The sequence below is a fragment of the Rhineura floridana genome, chromosome 14, assembly GCF_030035675.1.
Source record: "Rhineura floridana isolate rRhiFlo1 chromosome 14, rRhiFlo1.hap2, whole genome shotgun sequence".
In the NCBI taxonomy this organism is placed as follows: domain Eukaryota; kingdom Metazoa; phylum Chordata; class Lepidosauria; order Squamata; family Rhineuridae; genus Rhineura; species Rhineura floridana.
The window spans coordinates 2,841,447-2,864,526 of record NC_084493.1 but is presented as its reverse complement, the minus strand read 5'-3'; the positions used below and the strand labels follow the sequence as shown (position 1 = coordinate 2,864,526).

Genomic DNA, 23,080 nt, shown 5'->3' with positions numbered 1-23,080 from the left:
GGCCCTCCAGATGTTGCTGGCCTCCAACTCCCATCATCCCTGACCACTGGCCATGCTAGCTGGGGCTGATGGGAATTGCAGACCAAAAACCTCTTGAGGGCCGCAAGCTCTTGATCTCTGCTCTAAACCCACCTGTTGCCTGATCGCAGGCAGGGTGGCCCAAAAGTTAATCCCCACTGAGGCAGTTAATATGAGATTTATTGCAGAGGGATGCACATTGAAGGGAACTTAAAAGTCAGTAGCTCAAGATTTGCTATAGAATCCACCATTGTTGTTGTTGTTGTTGGGCATTCTGGGGTATCCCAGATTCCAAACAGCCTCTCTCAAGGTTCCCCAGGAGGCACATATGGTTCCTGCCACATGCAACGCCAGTCCTCTGACTCCTAGTACTTTGGCACTCTGGACATTGCACAGATGAAGCAAACGACACCAGAACTTCTCATTGGCTCCCATTTCCCTATTATTATTGTTGTTGTTGATTATTATTATTATACTGTTGTTGTTGATGATGATGATGATGATGATTTTAAATCCTTCTCCTCTCCACAGAAGCTACTTTTCTACCCTCAATTATTATTTTGGGGTTTGGCCGGGGGAGGAAGGGGGCTGCCCCGAAGCCAAAAGCGCGGCGCGAGGGAGGAATGGAGAGAGAGAAGCGGGAGGCGTTTTCCTTTAAGAGTTAAGAAACTTGAAACCTTGTTTGCGCAACCATCAGTGCAGCTCCGCGCCGCCAAAGTGTCTAGACTGGCACATGATGGGAGGGAGCCAATGACTCCAGCGCTCTCCTCGGGGGCCCTGCGTGTGTGTTTTAGAAGAACAAAAAAGAGAGAGCGCGGAGAAGGGGAGGGGGGACAGCGAGCGACCGAGAAAGGGAACGAGTGGCCGCTGTCTTGAGGCAGATCTCTGCGGCACCCAAGCCGGAGGGGGGGGCGTCGGTGGAAGAAGGAGGCGGCGGCGGAAGGGAAGTCGGGGCGCTCTACCCTCGGTGGCCGCCTCTGCCCCCAGGAGCCTCGCCCGCCCGGTTCTGCAAGCCTCGGAGCGCTGCGCTTCGCGTGCATTTGCCATGCTGCTCCGCGCCGCCTAAAGAGAGACGGGGCGCCTTTGCTCCCGGAGCGGCGGCCCCTTCTTCGGCTTCTGCTGCTGGCGCTGCTGCGTTTCTCTCGCCCTGGGATCTTTACAAGCGAGCGCAGCCATGCGCGGCTCTGCCAGCCTGCTTCGTGCCCCGGGGGACGGCCAGCCTCCAACTTGGGAAGTCGTCGGGGCAACTTTTTGAAAGCCGTCCGCGCGAGGCGAAGAAGGCACCACCGTCGAGGGTCTCCATCGCCGGCTTCGAGAGGAGAGGAAGGGGGAACGGCGGGGAGGGGAGAGAGAAGCCAATTGGTGTGGAGGTTCTTTGGCGTTTTGCTCGTTGCAAGGCTCCGGCTTTCCTTCCTACTCCCGAAGAAGATCTGCTTCGGCTGCAGGGAGGGAGCCAAGCCCGCGGGCGGTTTTGCCTGGCCTCGACCCTTCCTGGCTCTTGGGCTTCATGTAGGGCCGAGGGGGCGGGTTGCGGCGGCGGATTCACGGCTCGCCAGGACGCCGGCCCGTGGGGCTCCGCTCCATGCCATTGCGCCCTCCTTCCCTCATGTGGCTGCGCGGCTGCCGCTTCTGGGCGAGTGGCTGGGCCGGGCGTGCGAGGAGCCCCAGCGGTTGCTCCGGGCGCCGCCGCCGTCGCTGCCGCAGCAGCAGGTCGCGCTGCGGGGTCTCCTTCATGCGGTCCTCGTTTGGGAAGATCTGATCCGGAGCCAGGAAAGGCCAGCAGCTCCGCGGCCGGGCGAAGCGTATGTTCAGGTCCAAACGGGCAGGGCTTGTGCGGCGACTTTGGAGAAACCGGGTCCTCCCCGACAGAGAAGGCGTCGGAGGAGGAGGAGATGGTGGCGGCGCCGGCGCCGGCAGCAGCCTTAGGAAGAGCCATGAGCAAGGGGGCAGCGACCGCAGGAGCCTGGAGAAGCCCCCCTTCAGCGGCAGGCGAGCGGTGACCGGCGGAGGCGCCGTCGAGGAGCCGCGCACTTTGGAGAGGTCCATGGCGCACGGCGAGGGCGACCCTTCGGCGCCCCCCGAGGTGGAGGCGGCGGCGGCAGTAGCAGCACCGCGGGAGGAGGATGGCGGCGGCGGCACAGAGAGGGAGAGCCCGTGGTGGGCTCAGGAGAGACACGGCATGACTGTGACCTGCTGCCTCTTCAAGGAGAGGGAAACGGACGACGCCTCCCACCGGCCCCGGGAGCTGCCAGCCCGGGAAGGGCGCTCCAGACTGTCGCTGCTGGAGCAGGAGCTCAAGACCGTCACCTACTCGCTCCTGAAGCGTCTCAAGGAGCGCTCCCTCGACAGCCTCCTCGACGCCGTCGAGTCCCGCGGCGGCATGCCCAGCGCTTGCGTCCTTGTCTCCCGCGCCGAGGTGCGCTTGGGCGGCCAGGCGGCTCCTCCGCACCTCCTGCTGGGCAAACTCTTCCGCTGGCCGGATCTCCAGCACCCGGCCGAGCTGAAGCCGCTTTGCGAATGCCGCAGCTTCGGCCTCCCCGACGGCCCCACGGTGTGCTGCAACCCCTATCACTTCAGCAGGCTGTGCGGGCCAGGTAAGGGTTGCCTTGGATCGCCTCGCTAGTTGCTGGGGCGGGCGGGAGCCCGAGGAGCGGGGATGTCTGGCGGGGAGGGAGAGCCGGGAGGGGCCCCAAACTCGGGGAAGGGCCCGCAGGTTACACCTCCTTTTGCAGATCTTCCATATGGAGAATCGGTATGCTCAGGCTTATTGGTGAAAATGGCGTCCGGTAGAATTCCTGACTGGTCCCTGAGTGGTTCACTGACCGTTTTGACGGAGGGGGTAGACTTCTGGATTCAGATGCTGGGGTTAAAGGGTTAGGGAAAGCCCATTACCTGGATGGTCTATAGCTGGTGGCTGTTGGATCCAGAATGCTGGGCTGGATCCAGGATGGGAAGCCTGTGGCCTGCAGATACTGTTGGAGTCCATGCTCCCAGCAGCCAGCATGGATAATGGGAGTTGTAATCCAACAACATCTGGAAGGCCGGAGGTTCTCCATCTTTGAGCTCGATGGACCTTTGGTCTGATCCAAGAAGGAAATATGTTCTAGAAGAAGCAAATTCCAGAATGGTGTGCCATAGTAGACATATTATAGGCCAACACGTGCATTTTGGGAGGGACAGCCAATTTGGTACCCTCCAGGTGAACAAGGGAATGAACAGCAAAGCTGCTTTATACCAAGTCAGACCATTGGCCGTCTTGCTCAGTATTGTTTACATCTGGGGTTCTTCACCTGTGGCCCCTGGGGAACCCATGGATGGACTTCAGGGGGTCCATGAACCAGCCACAAAAAAAGAAAATCGGTTTCCAATGCAATAAAATTCATTGTATTAATCTATTTGTTTATGGTGTTCATCAGGGGTCCGTGACCCACAAAAGATTAAGAAACACTGGTCTATTCTGACAGGCAGTGACTCCGGGCTTTTGGACAGGGGACATTCCCAGCCATACCTGGAGATTCCAGGAATTGAATCTGGGTCCTTCTGCATGTGCAAAGCAGATGCTGTATCACTGAGCTGTGGTCCTTCCATAGGACTTTGGTTGATGAATTGCAGGTCCCACCAGGTCCCCAGCCAGCATGGCCAGTGGTCAGGGATGATTGGCGTTTGGGTTTGACAGCATCTGGAGCGCATCATGTTGGCTACCTATTGAAACTGCCACATCTTAAAGAGTGGCCTCTATCCTACAGTCAACTTTTGTTAGTCTTGGAAGGTGCCACAGAACGCTGGAGCCCTGGAGTCTCTTTCTCTCTCTCTCTCTGTTCATTTGAGTAGTGCTCAGTCACTGAAAGCACCAGAACTCAGGCTTGGAAAATGTGATATGGTGATAAGCATCTTGGGACAAGGGCGTAATGTTTTGCATATGAAACTCTGTAAAGTGCCACGTCCAGTGATGACCCTGTTTATCTTGCATCAAAGATGCTGTCGAGCATATGCAGAATGTTTTCTGGGATAATAGCCCATTGCATTAATGTCATAGGGTGTGGCCTCTAGGGAGCCTAGAGCAACAGTACCTCTCTGTTGATGGTTGACAACTTCCGGTTATTTACTCTTTAAACCAGGAATGTTGGTCTGAATGGTTCAAGTTGCAGTTTTTCGAGGCCACCGTGCTAGTGGATGATAGTTTTAGAATAGTGACAGTTCACATGAATGCCCTGAATCTGTGACATTTAATCCACGTTTAGGGCTGATTCACACATGCAGGTTCTTCATTTGAAAACTGCAACAACAAATGGTGATGCACTTGTGAAGGAAACTATACAGAAGCAACTCTCTGATGCCTCAGACACAGGGCTTTTTATATGACGTCAGTGGACGCGTTCCGCTGCCACGTGTCCAGACGTGGCTCAGATAGAGGCTGCAGACATGACCTGCGTGTGTGAATGGGTCGTCACAGATCCAAACGCTACCAAGAGAGCTTTTAAATGTCACCTCAGACTTACAGAAGTCAGTTGACATCTTCACCTTCCAGTATTCAAGCTGAGGGCAATCTAGGGTTGAGAAATCAAGTAACGCACATTCATGTTCAAACCGATCCTTAGTCATTGCACCATCTATGGCAAGTGGCTATTTGCCACCAGAGCGGAACAACTCTCAGGTGCTGAATGGCCCACATAGCTCAATGTCTGGGGCTTGGGCCTAGGAAGTTGAATTGGTTTTGCTCTTCAGGGTTGACAGAGCTGGTATACATCTCCAGCCTTAACTGGTGCATCACATCCTATTATCGCATACAGCGTGTGTTATCTACCAATATTCTCAGTCTAACATTTCTTACGGTTTTGGAAGGAAGTGGAATAAGAATGTAAAAAACTTCTGTGTAGCCAGACAAGTTATGTTCTACCCAGGCCAGTATCCTGACCCTGAGAGTGGCAACATTAGAAAAGGCCTGCTGGATTAGGCTAGAGGCCCATTCTGGTCCAGCCTCTTGTTTTCACAGTGGCCAACCAGATGCCCATTATGGGAAGCTGACAAACAAGGTCACCTGCGCCCACTGGCGATTCCCAGCAACTGGTATTTGGAGACATCCTGCCTCTGATAGTAGGGGTAGAACATAGTCATCATGCCTAATAGTCATTGATGGCCTCCATCCTCTATGAAGTTGTCTAATCCTCTTAAAGCCATCCAGGTTGGTGTCAATTACTGCATCTTGTTGGGTGCTGGAGAATATAAAAGGACGATTCTCTTCCTCAAACCCGAACATGTTACTCAGAAGTAAGAGCCCCTGAAGATAGCAGCTAAGGTTGCACACATTGTGGTAAGCTTTAAAACCATGATTTACTGTGCACAAGCACATTGCACCTGCTTTGCTCCTCCCCATTTGCACAGGAAGGAAGGAAACAAATCACGATCCCTGGAGCTACATCCGAACTAGGGATTGTTGTTTGTTTCATTCAGATAAACCATGATTGGGAAGGCAGGAACAAACCTTGGTTTATCATATTTATTTATTTATAAAAGTACTTGTATACCACTATAGAGAGCCAGTGTGGTATAGTGGTTAGAGTGTTGGACTATGACCTGGGAGACCAGGGTTCGAATCCCCACACAGCCATGAAGCTCCCTGGGTGACCTTGGGCCAGTCACTGCCTCTCAGCCGCAGAGGAAGGCAATGGGAAACCCCCTCTGAATACCACTTACCATGAAAACCCTATTCATAGAGTCGCCATAAGTCATGATTGACGTGAAGGCCGTCCATTTCATTTTTCATACCACTATTTTGTTTAAAACATCAACGTGGTTTGCAACATGTTAAAAAAAGAACAACAACCATAGAATAAAAATGTTACAAATACAATGAAAACAAAAGTCAGTCATAGCGGCTTCCTTGGAGTGAAACAAACCACAGTCCTTTGTTCGTAACACTGGGCTAAGGAACTGGTTTGTTTCCTCCCAGTGTGTGGAAAGGAGGTGCAATTTGCTCATGCATGGTAAGTCATGGTTTAAGGCAGCCTTCTCCAAGCTGGTGCCTTCTGAATTGTTTTGACTGCAACTCCCATCATCCCTGAGCCTTGGCCATGCTGGCTGGGGCTGGTGGAAGTTGTAGTCCAAAAGATCTGGAGTGCACCAGATTAAGGTTCATCTTCAGTTGTGAATGCGACGGCTGTGATTGGTCTGCAAATAAAGGATGAGGATGTTTGATGTGTCTGGTACTTGAATTTGCACTGTCCTGGGACCCTGGTCAGCATCTGGTCTTTTGAGAAATGAAGTGGAGCAGCTAAGGTGTCAGCCTTCTGGCCCTCGGAGTGGTGTGCTGGTAAATCTGGCCGCTGCCACTGCCACTCTCTTCACACCCCACTTTTAAGTCTAGGCTGGCAAGTTGGGGGCCCCACATAGTACCCCTTACTATGTGGCAGAACAGATTTTGCTCAGCGGCTGGTCATTGTTGACCCATAGTCTGAGATGTTTATCTCCTTGTTAGCTTGCATGCTGACAGAAACTGCAGTTTCAGAGTTAAGGGAAAGCAGATGGGTGGATCAATCAATAAAATGTAGAGGTGCTTTTAAGGCCTACCAGCCAAAAAGCCCTAGAGCAAAGCAAAACTGTCCAAAGCCAGGTGTGTAGAGTCGCAGGTGGTGATACCTCACTAAAATGCAGGTCATTATTGAATAGCACCCCAGCGTAGCGTTTAGTCTGTATTCTGCCTACCTAAACCTTTGCTGAAGACTGACTTGAAGCATAGTCTAAGTGAGGGCTGGTACGTACGTGCACGTACGTACACCCCTTGATGCCTCTGGTTTACATGTCATCACCGTGCATTTGCTGACTGTGGTGGATTGTGTGAATGAACTCGCATGGGGAAAGTGTTGCATTTGAGGTGATGCAGTGCAAAAAGTCCTGGGTGGCTCATTCACATGTGCAAATCCTCACTTCATGTTAGGTCGTCTGGTGGTGCCTGCGCAAGTGTGAATGAACCTTGAGGGCCTACATGGACAAGCAGAACCATCTCCCCTTATCAATGGCTGCGCTGGAAACCTGCATGCCAAGTTTATCTGTTATTTATGATTATTATTTCACGTGTGAAATGCATGTCTTGCATCTCCACTGCCAGATTGAAAGTGTCTAACAAAATTAGCCTCGTTTTGTCCAGTTGCAGGGAGGCCTGGTTCTCAGAAACAGCGGCTGAGCTGGCAAACCTGTGTCTTAGTTGTATCGCTTCAGCTTGCGGGGTGGGGTGGAGTGCACATGACTGAAAATATATTCCTTGGTCGGAAAAAAACTAGATGCCAAGGGAAGCGGTTCCAGCGTTGGCTTCTTTAATATCTGCCTGCAGTTTGTTTGTTTGCTTGTTTAGGAACATAGAAAGCTGCTGCCTCACACCAAGTCAGGCCACTGGTCCATCTAGCTCAGTATTGTCAACGCTGACTGGCAGCGGCTGCCCAGGTTTTAAGAACATAAGAAGAGCCTGCTGGATGAGGCCAGTGGCCCATCTAGTCCAGCATCCTGTTCTCCCAGTGGCCAACCAGATGCCCTAATGGGAAGCCGGCAAGCAGGACCTGGGCGCAAGAGCACTCCCCCCTCCTGCGGCTACCGGCAACTGGTTTCCAGAAGCCTGCTCCCTCTGGCTATAGTGGCCGAGCACAGTTGTCAGGGCCAGTTGCCACTGGTAGCCTTATCTTCCATGAGATGAGTCAGGGGACGCGGGGATTGAATCTGCAGACCGTCTGGGTGTCAACCACGTGCTCTGCCACTGAACAACAGCCCTGCCCTTATGTGTGGCAAAGCGTCCTGTCCTGTGATTGAAGCCCACTTCCTGCATGAAGTGGTACAGTCCAGATGCAGGTGTCCCTCCTTTTTGGGGGGACTGGGACAAAGCCAGTGCGAAAAGCCATAAGGCTGCTTCGGTAAATGGATGGGGGAAATGTAGGGGTGAATCACTCCCCCTCTGCGACTGTCGCAGGGATGATAAAGGGAGGTCAGTGCTAGACCCCTCAATTGACATTGAACTTGGGGGAAAGGGGGGATGTATTTTCCTTGGGGCAGTCACTAACTCTCAGCCCCACCTACCTCGCAGGGTTGTTGTGAGGGTGAAATAGAAAGGAGGAGGACCAGGCATGCCACCTTGATATCCTTGGAGGAAAGGTGGGATATAAATGTAATAATAGTCGTAGAAAATGTGGATAAACAGCTTAGGTCCTGGGGGCAGGGTGTCGCAGGAGAAACCTGGTGTTAGATTTCCTTCACGGTAGACAACAGCAATTCATTCTTCTGCCACAGGAGCTGTGAGGCACAATGGAATTTCCTGAAGGAGGGAACTCTTTTTAAGCATTTTATGCCTGCCTCCCTGCCTTGGCCTTCCCCAACCTGGTGCCTTCCTGATGTTCCAGACTACAACTCCCATCAGCCTCATTTGGCATGTTTTAGTCCAAAGCATCTGGAAGGCACCAGGCTGGGGGAGGCTGATCTAGGCTAAAAGGGGAGCAGTCAAGAAAAGTTTTTTGGCAGCCTCCGTTCCCATTGTAATTTGCGAGAGGATATTCAAGAGGAAGATTAGTGGTTGAGCGCATTAGCTGCATGCAGGTTCAGTCCCCCATGTCATCTCCAAGTATGGCTGGGAAAGGGCCGTGTCCAAAACCCTGGAGACCCTCTGCCAGTCAGAGTAGACAGCATTGAGCTGGATGGATCAATGGTCCGGCTCTGTATAAGGCAGATCCCTGTGTTGTTGTTATTAGCAGAGGCTGGTCCGTGAGGCCAGATGGGGCAGTGTCCCACCAACCCTGCCCACCCGCCTTCTTACTCGAAACCAGTGCAAAGGCGGCACTGCCCGTCTGCCTCCTCCACCTGAGCGTCTGGGTTGCCCCTTGCAGAACTCGGCAGGGAGGAGGATGGAGGGAACAAAGCGAGAACAGGTTGGTTCTGCCTGTCATTGGCTCTGGCGCCACCTAGTGTCAGACTCCCTGCCTTCCGCCCTACCAGTCCCAATGGTACCACTTACCATCATCATTTGATTCCTTTTCTGCCCTTCACCAGAAGGTTCCAGGGCAGGTCACGACAATGTAAAACACAACATGCCGCCTCTGAGCTCCTGCTGGGAGGAAGGGCGGGATGTAAATCAAATAATAAATAAACATTCCAAGCAGCTTTAAAAAAATGACCGTCACAGCTAGAGTGGGTTCTGTATGTAGTCAGTGGCCAGGGTGAAGGGGTTACTTTCACTCCAGGTTGGGGTCCTGGCTGTCCCCGCATTATGCTTCAAGCAGACTGTAGTCAGGCATCTCCTTCACAGCCTCTGCCATCCCCAGGCAGACTCTCCCAGATGCCTCTTGCAAATTACCTGTAGCCACTTCCTAGAGGAACCCTGGAAGGATCAGAAAGGAGAGTGCCTGTTTCACCTCGCACGATCAGCCACTCCTGACTGTGCTACCAAAGCACCGAAATGTCATGGTGCGCCCCAGCCAGCAAGGGGTTAACTTTTGCATCAGCAGCAGCAATGTGAAAAAATAGGCAGGCTTCCATTGGCTGTCCCCCTCCCTGTGGCAAGGGGGGGTTTTCTATGGGATGCCAGGAAGAGTACGCCCAAAATCACAGCCAGGTACTCTCTGTTAATTAATCCGTTTTTTCACCATGCACTTTTTGATAAGGGGCAAAGTTTGGTATGATGTTGGTGGGGCAGGGAGGCCTTTTTGCAACCTGCATCTGCACTGGCTGGGGCTGATGGGAGTTGTAGTCCAAAACATGTGGAGGACACCAGGCTGCAGAAAGCGGGCCCTAATACACTTTAAACAAAACCCAGGATACTCTTTCCCCATCCCCTGTGACCAAATTTGTCCCCAAAGGCTGAGAAGCGCCTCAGTGCTTGCTTCTTTTGCAGGAATAGGTGGCACCTATTCACTGAAGCATGTCCTGATAAGTCTCTCTATGGCCGAGGGAGAGAAGATGCAAGTTTCTCCTTCACCTCCTTCTACTGCTTTGATGACAAGCACTGTCATTAAAAACAAAACAAAACTTGGGGATATTTACAATCCAGGCCTGCTTTGAGTTTGACTCCCAAAGGGGCTTGGATTTTGAAGGCAAGGCTGCCTTGAATGTGTGTTAGATGAAACAAAACTGTTTGCCTTTGTGGCTGGACTGGCTTCAGCATGCTCTGCAAGCCGATCCTAAGTAAATTTGCACAGAAGTAAGGCTTAATGCATTCACCCCCTGCTCCTCAGGAAGTGTCAGATTGCAGCCTCTGTGGGAACTTCTTTAAAAAGGCAAATTTGACTTTGCTTTTTTTGTGAGTGTGGCAGTCATCTTCACAAAATTACTGCCCTTTCGGCTATGCTGACTGAGACATAACCTTTTTGGAGAGGGGCTATAGAAAATCACTGGTGTTTTAAGACAAAAGAATATGGGAATTAAAGAGAAACACACACAGAAGTCCTTTTTCTTTGGGCCTGGCATTATCCTTTTTCAACTGAGATCAGTTTCAAGTTGTGCTTAAAAAGCACCCCCCCTCTTTCCTAAGGAGGTTCCCCCCTCTTGCTATTTAGGTGAAGAAGTGGTGATAATATGCAGTTTGCATTTTGCTGGCGCCAGTCTGACTGGCAATTTATCTGACTGCCTCTCTTAAAGCTGCAGTGCCGCTTTTCCCAACTTCTTTTTTTTTATTGCAAGTTAGTTTTTTCCGTTTTAATTTTTTTTTAAAAAGAAAAAAGTAGCAAAACTTGCCTTCCTGTTGTAACTCCTTTAGGGAAGGAAAAACCTGCTCTATGGAATTGACTTTTCTCTTGCCCCAACAGTGACATTTAGTTCAATCTAGAAATATAAGAGTCCAAGAAGCTGTACTTGGACACAATATCCTGGATCTTGTTAGTTTGTTGATGAAGCGACTGGAGGGGTGGGTGCCTGCTTTTCTTGCTCCCTAATTCTTTTCTGTGTTGCCATAAGGGGAAAAAATCCTCAAGGATATTAAATTTTTGCTAATGATCTCCCCCTTTTTTTGGCAAGTAAGCTTTCCTTAATTTTATTTGTTTTGCAGTCGCAGTTCCTCCTGAATTCGCTTTATATCTTTCCTACAGGGAGTGATGGAATTCTTTCTCTTGAATATTACTTGGAACACTGGACACCGTGTTCTTTGTAGCAAATGCGCATAGACTTTGCAATGAGGGGTTTGGATGGAACCAGTGTTGCTGAGCGCCTCCAAAGGAAGTGCAGCTTTCCCCAAAATGTGACAGTGTTAGTGGGGATGTCTGTGCAGCAGTTACTGTACAGACATAAACCAGTTCGAGTAACTCTGCTCCCAAACAAGTCTCAGAATTTATAGTTCTCTGTATTCGCCAAGGATCTTGAAACAGCGAATTTTCAGTCTCCTCTGAAAACTAAAAGTCCCCAGCTTTCCCTGGGCTGGTGGGATGAGAGGAAAGTGGCATAAATTGGTTGAAAATCTTTTTTTAAAAAATCTGAAGTGTTGTTGCTCTCCTTTGTGTAGTTTTGTAAGCTTGCAGTCTTCCTCAGAGCACCAGATGGAGAATAATTTGCATTGAAAGCAGTGGCACTTACTCTTCAGTAAATGCTCCCTCAGCCTGAAATCCTCATTGTACACTGGTGAGGAATTTCTGGAACTTTAAAATCAGTGCAACCTACTCCCAAGGAGACACATTTAGTATTGATGTATTTTTACAACCAGGGGGTTGCTAGCTACATGTTCCCAGTGAGCCTCAGTGTTGCAATTGGCTGACTGAAGCTGTCTCCTTGCCTTTGGTGGGTCTACTCTGGAGTAAATGAAGTTGCTAGTTGCAGCTTTTAGATTCCTGAAGCCCTCTCCTGGCTAGCTGTGGCCCTTGAAAAGTTTTCTACTCTTCTGTTCCCTTTACATACCAGCAAACTGACATCCAGCCCCTTGTACTTATTTAAAATCCAGTGACTTTTCTGGGCCTTACTTGGGAAGCTTTGATCATCTTGGGAGCGGCTAATTCAGTGTACAGGCAAGGTCTCCATAAAAACAAGGAATGAGACTCACACCATTGGTTCAGCCAGATGGTGATTTCCTTTGGGTGGAAGCACAACCTTTTCGTAACTTAAACTCCCAGATGGTGTTAATCTCTGTCCTCCTTCCTTTTCAGAATCTCCACCCCCTCCTTACTCCCGGCTGTCTCCAAACGATGAGCAAAAGCCACTGGGTAAGTATCTCCTCCACAAGAGACTTTTATCTGTACTTTGCTGGGCAGAAATAAGAGCCGGGTGTGTGTGTGCGTGATTCCCCTTGAAATGTTAGGAATCTGCCTTATGCCAAACTCATCCAGCTCAATACTGTCTGTACCAGTGGTAGCGGGTAGTTCCATGTCAGTGAGGCGATGCAATCCACTCCAGGTTTTAGTCTGAAGCACCTTGGGCAGATCCTTGAAAATTCAGACTAAAACCTGAAGCAGATTCCACTGCCCTACTGACATGGAGCAACCAGCCACCGCTGGCCTACCCTGATTGGCAGAGGCTGTTCAGGGATTCAGACATGGAACCCTCCCAGCCCTACCTGGAGATGCCAGAGGTTGAACCTGAGATCTTCTGCATGCAAAGCGTATGCTCCAGAGCTTGGAAAAGTTACTTTTTTGAACTACAACTCCCATCAGCCCAATTCAGTGGCCATGCTGGCTGGGGCTGATGGGAGTTGTAGTTCAAAAAAGTAACTTTTCCAAGCTCTGGTATGCTCTACCACTGAGCTGCCACCGTTCCCCCGGCAAACCTGCTCTAATCTTAGGTTACCACCCTTTTCACTGGCAAGGCATCTTTGCCTTTAGCATCTGTATGATAGCCAGAAACTCAGCAGTTGCAGGATGGTTTTTTCTTGTTTGTCCGTTTGTTGTCCCCCGCCCCACTGCCCACGTTCTAGCATTGCAGAACAGCAGTTGGGGGGGGGGAATCTGAATCTGTTAAAAGTACAAGGATCTGGCCAAAACAAAGGCAATAGGTCTGCTTTAAACACAGCACCCGGAGATGCTCTGAATTGCATTTCTCTCCCCGTGAATTGTGCAGACTTCTGATTTATTTTTTGTTTTGTTTTCAATCAACAAAAGGAAGGATGGTCAAAGAAGCTGGGCATTAAAAAAAAAGTAACCTACTTTAAAAGCTGGTCCAATCCAATGGGATGTGCCTTCCAAAGTATATACTGTCACTGAGGAATTTAACTATAGACCTCAGGGGATGGGCCGCCCAGTTCTGCTTTTGGCTTCTTGGGATTGGGAGGCTGGTCAAGTGAATGGGGATTTAGTTGTACTACTAAATCACAATTCATGAATTTGGGATCATGTGCATAACCCCCCCTCCATGCAACAAAAATGCCTTTTTAAAACATCAATTATTAGGGTTTCAGAGCATAGCCCAGTATGGCACTTCAGAGAAACAAGAACAGGACATGAAACAAAACGATGAGAAAATGTAACCAGTTCAAGAGTCCAAATGCCAATGAAAGAGAGTTAAATAATGGGGGAAGAGAAAGAGACAGAGCCACCATAACGGAATCCCTCCAAAAGCTTTGAGATTGCAGAGTGAATTCCTTTTTGACCAATGCAAACATTGCGGCTTGAACATCAGTCCGGTGTCTTTCCTCATCCCGCCCCCTTCGTCCAGCTTTACTTAACATCCAACCTGATGAAGATTTCTGGTGGACTCAAAAGCTTGCTTGCTGTTTTGTGGCATTTTGGCTGCCTGCCATAAAGAGACTTTTCAAAAGTGGCAGTTTTAACCCTTGGCTCCTGCAAGCTAATAACACAGTCTGCCCCTTTCCTCTGCTGAGCTTATTCACTGAGTTTCTCTCAGAGAAAAGTTTTATTTCTTTGGCATGCAGAGGGTTGGCAAATAGCATCCCAAGAGATGATGTCACCATCTCTGCTGTCTAATGTGGTGGGGCTTTCACCTTGCCCGCCCCTCTTCTGCTACAAGCCAGTGAAGAGCGTGGCTACTTGAGGGCAGAAGAAGGCTCATTGCTTGCCCAGATCCTTTGTGGGTGGGGAGTGTCCCTGCAGAACAGGGGTGCAATTCCATTTTCAGCCTGAGGGCTGCATGGCCTTGTAGGCAACCTCCTGGAGAGCCACGTGCCTGTGATTGGGGGGGGGGGCAGCAGCAAAGGTGGGCGGAGGAACAACTGTAAATTTTACCGTTGTACAGTAGACAGATTTCTACACTCACTCAAAGCAGCCCTCTCTATACTCCATCCAGGAAAGCGAGAGGCATTAAAGCTCTGGTTCGCTGTCTACTTGCCATGTCTACCCCTGGAGATTTTTTTCTTTTATTTTGAAAAGGGGGGATCAAGTTATTAAAAGTATGGATCCCTTTGTTCTCTTTACATCAGGGGTGTAGACATCCAGGGTCTCAGGGGGTCTTAGACTTTTTTGGGAGCAGGGTCCCTATGTCTCCAGCATCTTACAAGCCAATCAGCGTGAAAGGGGAGCAACTTAGACACTGAAAAGGGTCTTCTCACAGGCATCCTTGTCCTTCCTGCTGATTGGTGCCAATCAGAGTGAAAGGAGGTGAGCCAGCCACTGAGAAGACTTCGCAGTAGCTAACACACACTGATTGGCTCCTAGGGACATCTATTGTTGTGGGAGAAGGTATTAACAAGGATTTTGTTCTCAACCCAGCAGCAAATAAAGGGTGGGGCGTGGCTGTGACTACCATGAAGGGGCTCTACTCTTCTGAAGTTGCCACTACATTACTGGCTACAATTCCCCTCATCGCTGGCAATTGCCCATCCTGGCCACCCACTGCTGAAGGCTGTATGCTACTGAATACCAGTTGCTGGAAACTGCAGGAGGGGAGAGCGCTGCTGTTGTGTACCTGTCCTGCTTGCGGGCTTCCCATTGGGGCATCTGGTTGGCCATTGTGAGAAGAGGGTGCTGGGCTAGCTGAGCCATTGGCCTGATCCAGCAGCCAGGCTCTTGTGATGTTCTTACGTTCTGGCTGGGGCTGATGGGAGTTGTAGTCCAAAGTGTGGAGGGCACCAAGTTGGGGAAGCCTGCTTTAGAGGGGAGTTGTACTCCTTAGACAGAGAATTTTGAGTGACATAAACAGAAGTGAAACGTTGCTTTTCAGGCTAGTTTGATGAAAAGAAAAGGGTTGGGGGCATGTAGAGTGTGTCCGCGCACGCACGCACAACAGCTGATCTTGGAGCAAACATTTAATGCACATTTTTAATTAAAGGGGCGCAAGCGAAGCGGGGAGAGAGGCAGAAAGACCAACAAAGACTTTTAACTTGTTAAAACAAAGTTTCCTTGGTTTCATCTGGAGAGGAAGGAAGGAAGGAAACAAGAATAAACAGCTTCAAGAATTTTAATAGTGATAATTAAGTATAGTAACGACGAATTGTTTGGAGGCTTAGTGTAACCTTATCCGTGGTGCTCCAAGTTCCTACTTGTTTGATTTCATCCACTCAACCTTGGCTCTTTTTGAGGCCCAAGTCCTACCAGTTCTGATGTGTCAGGAAAGTGAAGGGGTGCAATTGCTCTCCATCTGCAGGCCCGTGAAACAAAGGAAAACTGTGATAGTTAAGTTCTGCAAGAGGCCACGTCTCAGAGGATGAGCTTTGCATGCAGAAGATCCCAGATTCAGTCTCTGGGATGTCCAGGTGTTTGTTTGATTGTTTAAGAGGCCGGGTAGCGGTTAAAACAGTTGGGGCTTTTCAGTCTAGAGAAAAGGTGAGTAGGGGAGCAGTGCAACTCGGTGGAGGCTGGTGGAAGGGAAGGCGGTGGAAGGGACCACCACATCTTACCTTTGTTCGGGAGTCACTGGGAAAGAAGGGTGCTGGCTGCACCGGCAGGGCTTGGTGGTAGGAAAAGAAAGTCATGCTTCTTTTTGCCACTCCTTTTCCTGGCGTATGAATTGCTGGGACTGCTGGCTGCAGGACCGAGCCAGACGGACTCAGGATACAGCGTAAGACACTCTCCCCTCGGCTCCACCCCCGGAACGCCCCTTTTGGGGGGCCTTCCGCTGGCTCTACTTCTGCTGGTCTCGGCTGAGCCGGCCTTGCACCTGCTGTGCATGGGTGGCTGCACTGCGGCTGCGCTGGGGGGGGGGACTTCTTCCATCACAGCCCGGCTGTTCCAACACTGTCGCTCCTCCTCGCTCCTCTGCCACATCCTGTATCCCCTCTTCCTGGTGTGTATGCCAGTTGGATTGTGCCCTAAGAGGAGGCATGATAGAGGTGCATCTGACAACTTCACTGTAGAGTTTTAGGCGAATGCTGAAGATGTTCATCTTTACCCTGGCCCTTGACACCTGAGACGTATTTTTTAGGACCCATTTTGTGATTTTAGGTTGTTTTTAATGCAGTGTTTTAAAATTGTGGCAACCTGCACTGGGACCTCTGGGTGAAGAGCGAGCAATTGATGATGATGATGCTATAACATTTGGCATGGTGTGGAGAGAGTGGATAGAGAAAAGTTTTTCTCCCTCTCTCTCATAACTCTAGAACTCATAGGCATCCAGTGAAGCTGAATGTTGGCAGATTCAGGGCAGACAAAAGAAAGTGCTTGGTGCAGCTCATAGTTAAGCTATGGAACTTGCTCCCTCAGGAGGCAGGGATGTCCACCAGCTTGGATGGCTTTAAAAGAGGCTTAGGCAAATTCATGGAGGAGGATAAATGGGTCAGCTTTCCGCCTTCCAACCGTTTCAGCAGACAGCACCTTCCCATTTTTGCCCCATGCAGGTTGTGTAATCGTTGAGAGCAAGTGAGGTTTGCTTCCATGTGTTGCCTCACCAAGAGGGCAGCATGTATGTACATTGACCCGTAGAAAGAACATGACAGGAGTTTAAAGAGCGATAAAGATTCTGTTAAACTGAAGTAGTTCTATGTGCAAATGTATTCTGAGTTCTGGGTGGATAGAAACTTGTGCTTCAGACTCTGGGCAAAAAAGATGCTTGCTTTCTAGGAAATAACCATTGCCCTTTCTTCTCTCTCTACCCCCCTTCCCTAGATCTTTCAGATTCCACATTGTCCTACACTGAAACGGAGGCTACAAACTCGCCCAATGTTACCCCTGGAGAGTTTTCAGGTTGGCAGACTTTGCAGTGTGTTGAAATGAAGTGACCCGTTGGGAAACTTTTGTCAAATGCAGTGTCAAACTGACTCCCTCGAGAAATACAATCCAGGAATGCTGAATTTTGAAAGAGAGGATCATGCATATTGAAGGGACTTTGCACAGGGCTTTGTAGCCTGAGAAGTTTACCAAATATTTGGTAATGGCCTTGCATGCATTGGAATAGAAAGAGAGCATCGAGGCATATATGTGGTACACAACTAAAAGTAGCTTAGGAGGCCTTGTGAACTGCAGTTCTGTGCAGGGGCTCAGGATCTCTTAATACAGGTTTGAACCCCATCACCGAACCACTAATTCCAGGGTTTCTGTGGAAGTTGTGGCACTTAAATTTGTTTAAAATCAGTCGACTCTTGCAGTGGAGAGCATGGGTGACTAACCTGTGATTCTCCAGGTGTTGCTGGACTACAATTCCCATTATCACTGGCCATGCTGGCTGGGGCTGATGGGAGTTGTTGCCCCAAAACATCTGGAGGGCCACAGCTTAGCAACTCTTGGTGTAGATACAGCCTTAGAGTTAGTGCTATAAAAGTACATCAATTAATATGTAAGAATGAACTCAAATTTCTGCTCCCATTTCTGCAAATCTGAGTTCGTTCAACTCTTTTAAGGAATACTTGTGAAAAGATGAAAAGCAATTCAGTATTCCAACATGGCTGAATGTGGGTATTTGTGGGGGAAGGAATTAAGCTCAAGTTAGGAATCTTTTCTCTATCCAGTTTTGTTTCGTAATCGGTGTGCGTCCTCTTTAAGTAGCTCTGCAAAGGGAGGTTTGTTTAAATGCTTCCATTTGTCTGATTATCCGTTCCTCCAAAACATAGTCTGAAAAACTGTCAGCATTAATCTCAACTCAGGTTTCAAAGTGGGAATGATCTCGTTTTCCATGTAGCATGATAGATGTTCTGTGTTACCATAAAAAAAAATGTCCCTGCCATGTGAACTGCCATGATATTTTCCTGCTGGGTGTCGACTGAAAGTTTCTGTTGTGCCGTATTGCTGGCTTGGGAGTGGGAGAGACCTACAGCAGTTGGACAGTCTGTCTGCTCCATTCAGCAGCTGGTTGTTCCCTTTGCAATAATCTCTCCTGTTTTGCAGGACTTCATTTGCTCCAGGGAACCTTTGATAAACGAGTTCTCACACTTGCCTTGTTGTTTGTTGTGGAACTGCGGGCCTGGAAGAGCTATCCCGTTTTAATCAATCCTGGCTACTGTTTTTGAAAATGTGCTTCATATGATGCGCACTGCTTTGATTTGCCCTTTGTTGTCTGATTCAGCGACAAGCCTTACCCAAATTTGCTAAGACCAGAATATACAAGACTTCTTAGTTGTTGTTTTTCTGATGTGGTAGGTGGGAGTTTGCATTTTGAGCTGCCTTCCTCCAATCTGGTGCGTTGCAGATGCTTTGGACTGCAAGACCCCTCTTCTCTGACAAATGGCTGTGCGGCTGAGGCTGATGGGAGTTGTAGGCCAAAATATCTGGGAGGCAGCAGCTTGGGGAAACCTGATTTAGACACCTGTTTGGAAGAAGCAAAGGTAGCAGCTCAGTAAGCCAAAGTGAAATATGGTGTCAGTGGTGGTGTAGTTGTGGCCAGACCAGATCAAACATTGGTAGAAAGATAGACCTGTTGGAATATGGCGTTAGAGAAGCTGGGATTTATTAATTTAGAATACTCATATTCTACTTTATAGATCCAAGAGGCTCTCTGGCATCTAAGAAAAGATGTTCACAATCAATTATCACGTTTAAGTGGTTAGCAAGTGGCCGCCCTTATGGCTAGGTTTGGCCCACTGGCCATGGACCTTCTTGTGGCTGCTTCGTTGTCAGATACCCAGTTGGGGGTGAAAATGTCAATGTTCTTTAGCTGTTGTGGTGACCTGAGCAAAGGGATGGCTCATGGGAGAATGGTCCTGATGGGAAATTATTTCATTATGCTGTGTTTCAGTTACTTATTTGCCTGACAGTTCATGAAAACTGATACATGATAACCCAGTGATCCTTTTAAAAGGCAGGGGTGACTTACTAAGTCTTTGCAGAGATGGATGAGAATGGCAAATGCTGGCGGTGGTGGTGATGATGTGGCTGTTTCAGCTGCACCTCCTCAAAGTTGTGGTGGAGTAATTGGCAACTTGCTAACTTGCTGTTCGGGCACCAGATTTGGCCTGGTGACCACGAGGCTTCTGGCTGCTGCTGTTGCTCTGCTGCCGCCGCCTTGTATCCTGTTAGAGCAAAAGGGTATTGGAGGGTTGGCAAAAGTTCAGAAAAGGGCAACCCAAATAATCAAAGGGATGGATCAACTCCCCTGTGAAGAAAGTTTGCAACGTTTGGGCCTTTTTAGTTTAGCGGAAAGGCAAATAAGAGGACACATGATAGAGGTGTATGAAATTGTACATGGCATGAGGAAAGTGGATAGAGAAAAGTTTTTCTCCCTCTCTCATAATACAAGAATTGGGTGGCATCCAGTGAAGCTGAATGTTGGAATATTCAGGACAGGCAAAAGAAAATACTTCTTTGCACAGCACGTAGTTAAACTGTGGCATTTGCTTCCCTAAGAGGTAGTTGTAGCCACCAACTTGGACGGCTTTAAAAGAGGATTGGACAAATTCATGGAGGATAAAGCTATGAGTGGCTACTAGCCATGATGGCTATGCTCCCCCTCCAGGGTCGGATGCAGCATCCTTCTGAAACCCAGTTGCTGGAAGCCACAGAAGGGGAGAGTGCTCTTGCGCTCAGATTCTGCTTGCAGGCTTCCCATAATGGGCATCTGGTTGGCCACTGTGAGAACAGGATGCTGGACTAGGTGGGCCACTGGCCTGATCCAGCAGGCTGTTCTTACTTTCTTAAACTCAGGAGAGCAGCTGCCAGTCAGTGTAGACAGCACTGGATTAGACTGACCAATGGCCTGACTTGGTGTGAGGCAGCAGCTTCCTATGTTCCTAAACAAACAAACAAACAAGGCTGCTTACCTGGGCTGGGGTGGTGCATCTGCAAGGGTGGCGCTGTGTGGGTGCACCAGAGGGGGCACTGGCGAGGTCCTGCTCATGTACCTGCATAGCATTGACCTTGCCCCTTCCCCACCTTGGGCCCTGCCCACGTGAAGCATGGTGATGGCGGCACGAGGTGGGCAGCTCTGCTCCACCATGCACGCGGTGCTTCTGTAGAGTTGGAGGCCTGTTCTGGACAAGGGCAAAGCCTAATGATGGAGCTGGTGACGGGTTCGCTTCCATGGCCCTCTCATGCATCAAAGGTACTGGGAAGCAGCGCAGGAGCCCAGGGGATTTTCTTCAGGCCTCCTTTGTTCAAGACAGAGACTTCATGCTAAATCTGAGAGCGGGGAGGAAGTTTTGGGGAGGCATCTCGAATTTGATTCTGACGCACAGGAATTTGAGACATTCCTCTGGCCCCACAACCAAGGAAGGCGAGCTGGCGCTGGGCTTGGCCTCTCTTGGCTTCTGACTCAGATGTGGAGCTTCAGTAAATGCAGTTTCAGACCACTGGACTAAAGGCATGTGTATGATTTTCAACAGGAAAACACTGCACTTTTGGTTCTAAAATAACGTCTTGGAATGACCCGTTTCTCTTTCTCTCTCAATAAGCCACACAAGAACAGACAATAGCGGCTAGCTTCCAGAAGGAAGGTGACGAATTAGTCTCTGTGGTATCTGAGCTCTGCATAGTTGACAGGAGAAAAAAGTGGGTTTAAACTTTTCTTTGGGAATAAAATAACTATCACTTTGTGACCAGGATTGTAGTGTAATTGGATATTCCCATCTCCCTACCATGGAATTTCAAGTGGCGCAACTCTTCATAAGAGTGTGATGCTGGTTATTTATCTTCCCCAGTGGGCAGGATTTCATATATAGGATAAGACTCACAGAGGTTAACCCTGAGCTCCCTAAACTTCAGTAACTTCCATGGAGTTCGGTTCCTGGCAGGAGAGGCTGGTGTGGCGTGGCCCCGTGTTTCCGCCTTGGGGGCCATGATGGAAGGAATGCAGCATCACGAAACCCAAGGTGGGGCCTCTGGTACGTCTCCCAGCCAAGCGCTGACCAGACCCAGACCTGCTTAACTTCAGCAAGGTGAAGGCCTCATGTGCTTTCAGACCATAGTCTAGACCAGGGGTTCCATCCTGTGGTCTGTGAGCTTCATTCTGGTGGTCCGCACCGTGTCTGCATTAAATATTCATACTGATTTTTAATTGCATTTTTATCACTTCTTTTATTTCTTATGTTGTCATCTTACTGTATTACAATAAGAGCTCAGTGGAATGCATTCAATAAAATACAACAGAGAAATAGAAGAAGAAATAAAAATCCAATTAAAAATCATACAGCATCTAGCACAGGGCATGAGCCTGACTGCACCAGGCAGAAAAAGAATTAAGGGGTCCGCCAAGAACCACAGCAGTTTTCAAACGCTTCACTGGTCTAGACCCAGGATAGGGGAACCTTTTCCAGCCCGAGAGCCGTATTCCCTTTTGGACAGCTTCCTGGGGGCCACATGCGAGTGATGGGCGGGGCTGGAGGCAGAAGTGGACGGGGCTGTGAATGTAAAATGCCACCTTTGTACACTAGGCACGTTTGCACACTCAGCCACACAGCCTTGTCTATTCTCCATCAAGGGAAGGAAGAGGCACTGTCGGGTTCAAGCACTCATTCCTGCCCAGGAAAAACATTCAAAGGGGAAGAGGATGGGAAGCAGGACCAGTTGGAGGTGTGGCTGGGTAGAGAGGCTGGCTTGGAGTGATACATTTGGGCGCCAGGCTGCATGGCAGGAGCACCAGATTGGCTCCGCCAGTGTGGTGGTAGGGTCGGGGCTGTGCAGACGCTCACCTTGCTGGTCACCTGCGCTGCCCCATCCACATCCAGGTGAAATGCAGCAGCACCCGTGTTGAGAGAGCGGCTCCGCCCTGCGGCACGGGCCGCTCCAGGGCAAGAAGGAAAATGCTGTTGGAGTCTCAGCAAAAGCGGCCAGACAGCTGTGAGCAATGTAAAAAGGGGAGGAGTAAAAACTAGGGTGTGTAGGCGACCATTACAACCCCTTCAAAGGCCCAGCGTTTGTGGGAGACTGTTCAGCACGGCCTCAGCTGTTGTGGCCTCCTGGCTTGGTGGCGATTCTGGCTTTCCTGCTGCGTAGTGTATAAATCTGCCATTTTGTGCAGTTCTGCATAGCAGAGACAGGTCTGGCTGCCAGTTAGGTCTCCTGTTGGCCAGAGAGGTGTGATTCTTGCAGGTTCTCGCATGCTGGCTGGGACTGATGGGAGCTGTAGTCCAAAACTTTCAGAGGGCAGCTGGTTGGGGAGTCTGCATTGCAGAACGGGGTTGCAGCCAGCCAAAGTGGTGGAATATATGTGCATTCTCTCATAAAATCAACCAGTTCCCCATCAGAAAAGCAGTACATAAAAGTGGTAAATTGGTAAAATAAATCTGCCTGTAACCACCTTGATTTACTTGAGAGGGGTGGTGTAGATTATTATTGCTGTGGTTTGTTTATATACTGCTTTTCGGCCCAAAGATTGTCAGAGCATGAAGGGCCATAGCTCAGTGGGAGAAAGTCTGCTTTGCAAACAGAAGGGTCCAGGTTAAGTCCCCAGCATCCAGGTGGGGTGGGTACGTCTCTTGTCTTGGACCAAGGGCTTGCACTAAGGCACCTATGATCCCGTGATCCAAAAGCAGTGAGCCGCGTATTAAAACCACAAAATGTACAGTAGAGTACAATAAAATGCCATAAACCAACCATCAGTCAAAACCACGCAAGACAGCAAAATCACAACCTAGAAGATTAAAAGGTGCTTTCACTAATAATACATCCCACATACTTAGGAGCCAGAAACAGCCGAACAGACGATGAGAAATACTAAAAAATAAAACGCTTAGCCCAACTGGTGGAATTAAGGGTGCCCTCACCACCGCCTCATTCTATTGATTCAGGGCGAAACAAGTAATCAGTAAAATAACTGCTGAAATTTAAAAGGAAATTAGGAACCATTACAATAGTAATAGTTT

At 49.4% G+C, this 23,080-nt stretch overlaps 1 protein-coding gene across 3 annotated transcripts in view; it reads left to right on the top strand.

Annotated features, from left to right (window-relative positions):
* Window positions 1-699: 699 nt before the first annotated feature.
* Window positions 700-23,080, top strand: part of SMAD6 (SMAD family member 6) — a 53,209-nt gene continuing 30,828 nt past the window's right edge. The window contains exons 1-3 of one of the 3 annotated variants that reach the window (XM_061595375.1): window positions 700-2,612; window positions 12,117-12,173; window positions 16,959-17,036. In XM_061595375.1, coding sequence (XP_061451359.1) covers window positions 1,823-2,612; window positions 12,117-12,173; window positions 16,959-17,036 — 925 coding nt within the window. In that variant the 5' untranslated portion in view covers window positions 700-1,822. The remainder of the gene's footprint in view (window positions 2,613-12,116; window positions 12,174-16,958; window positions 17,037-23,080) is intronic. The other 2 variants (XM_061595378.1, XM_061595377.1) reach the window with 2 other exon arrangements.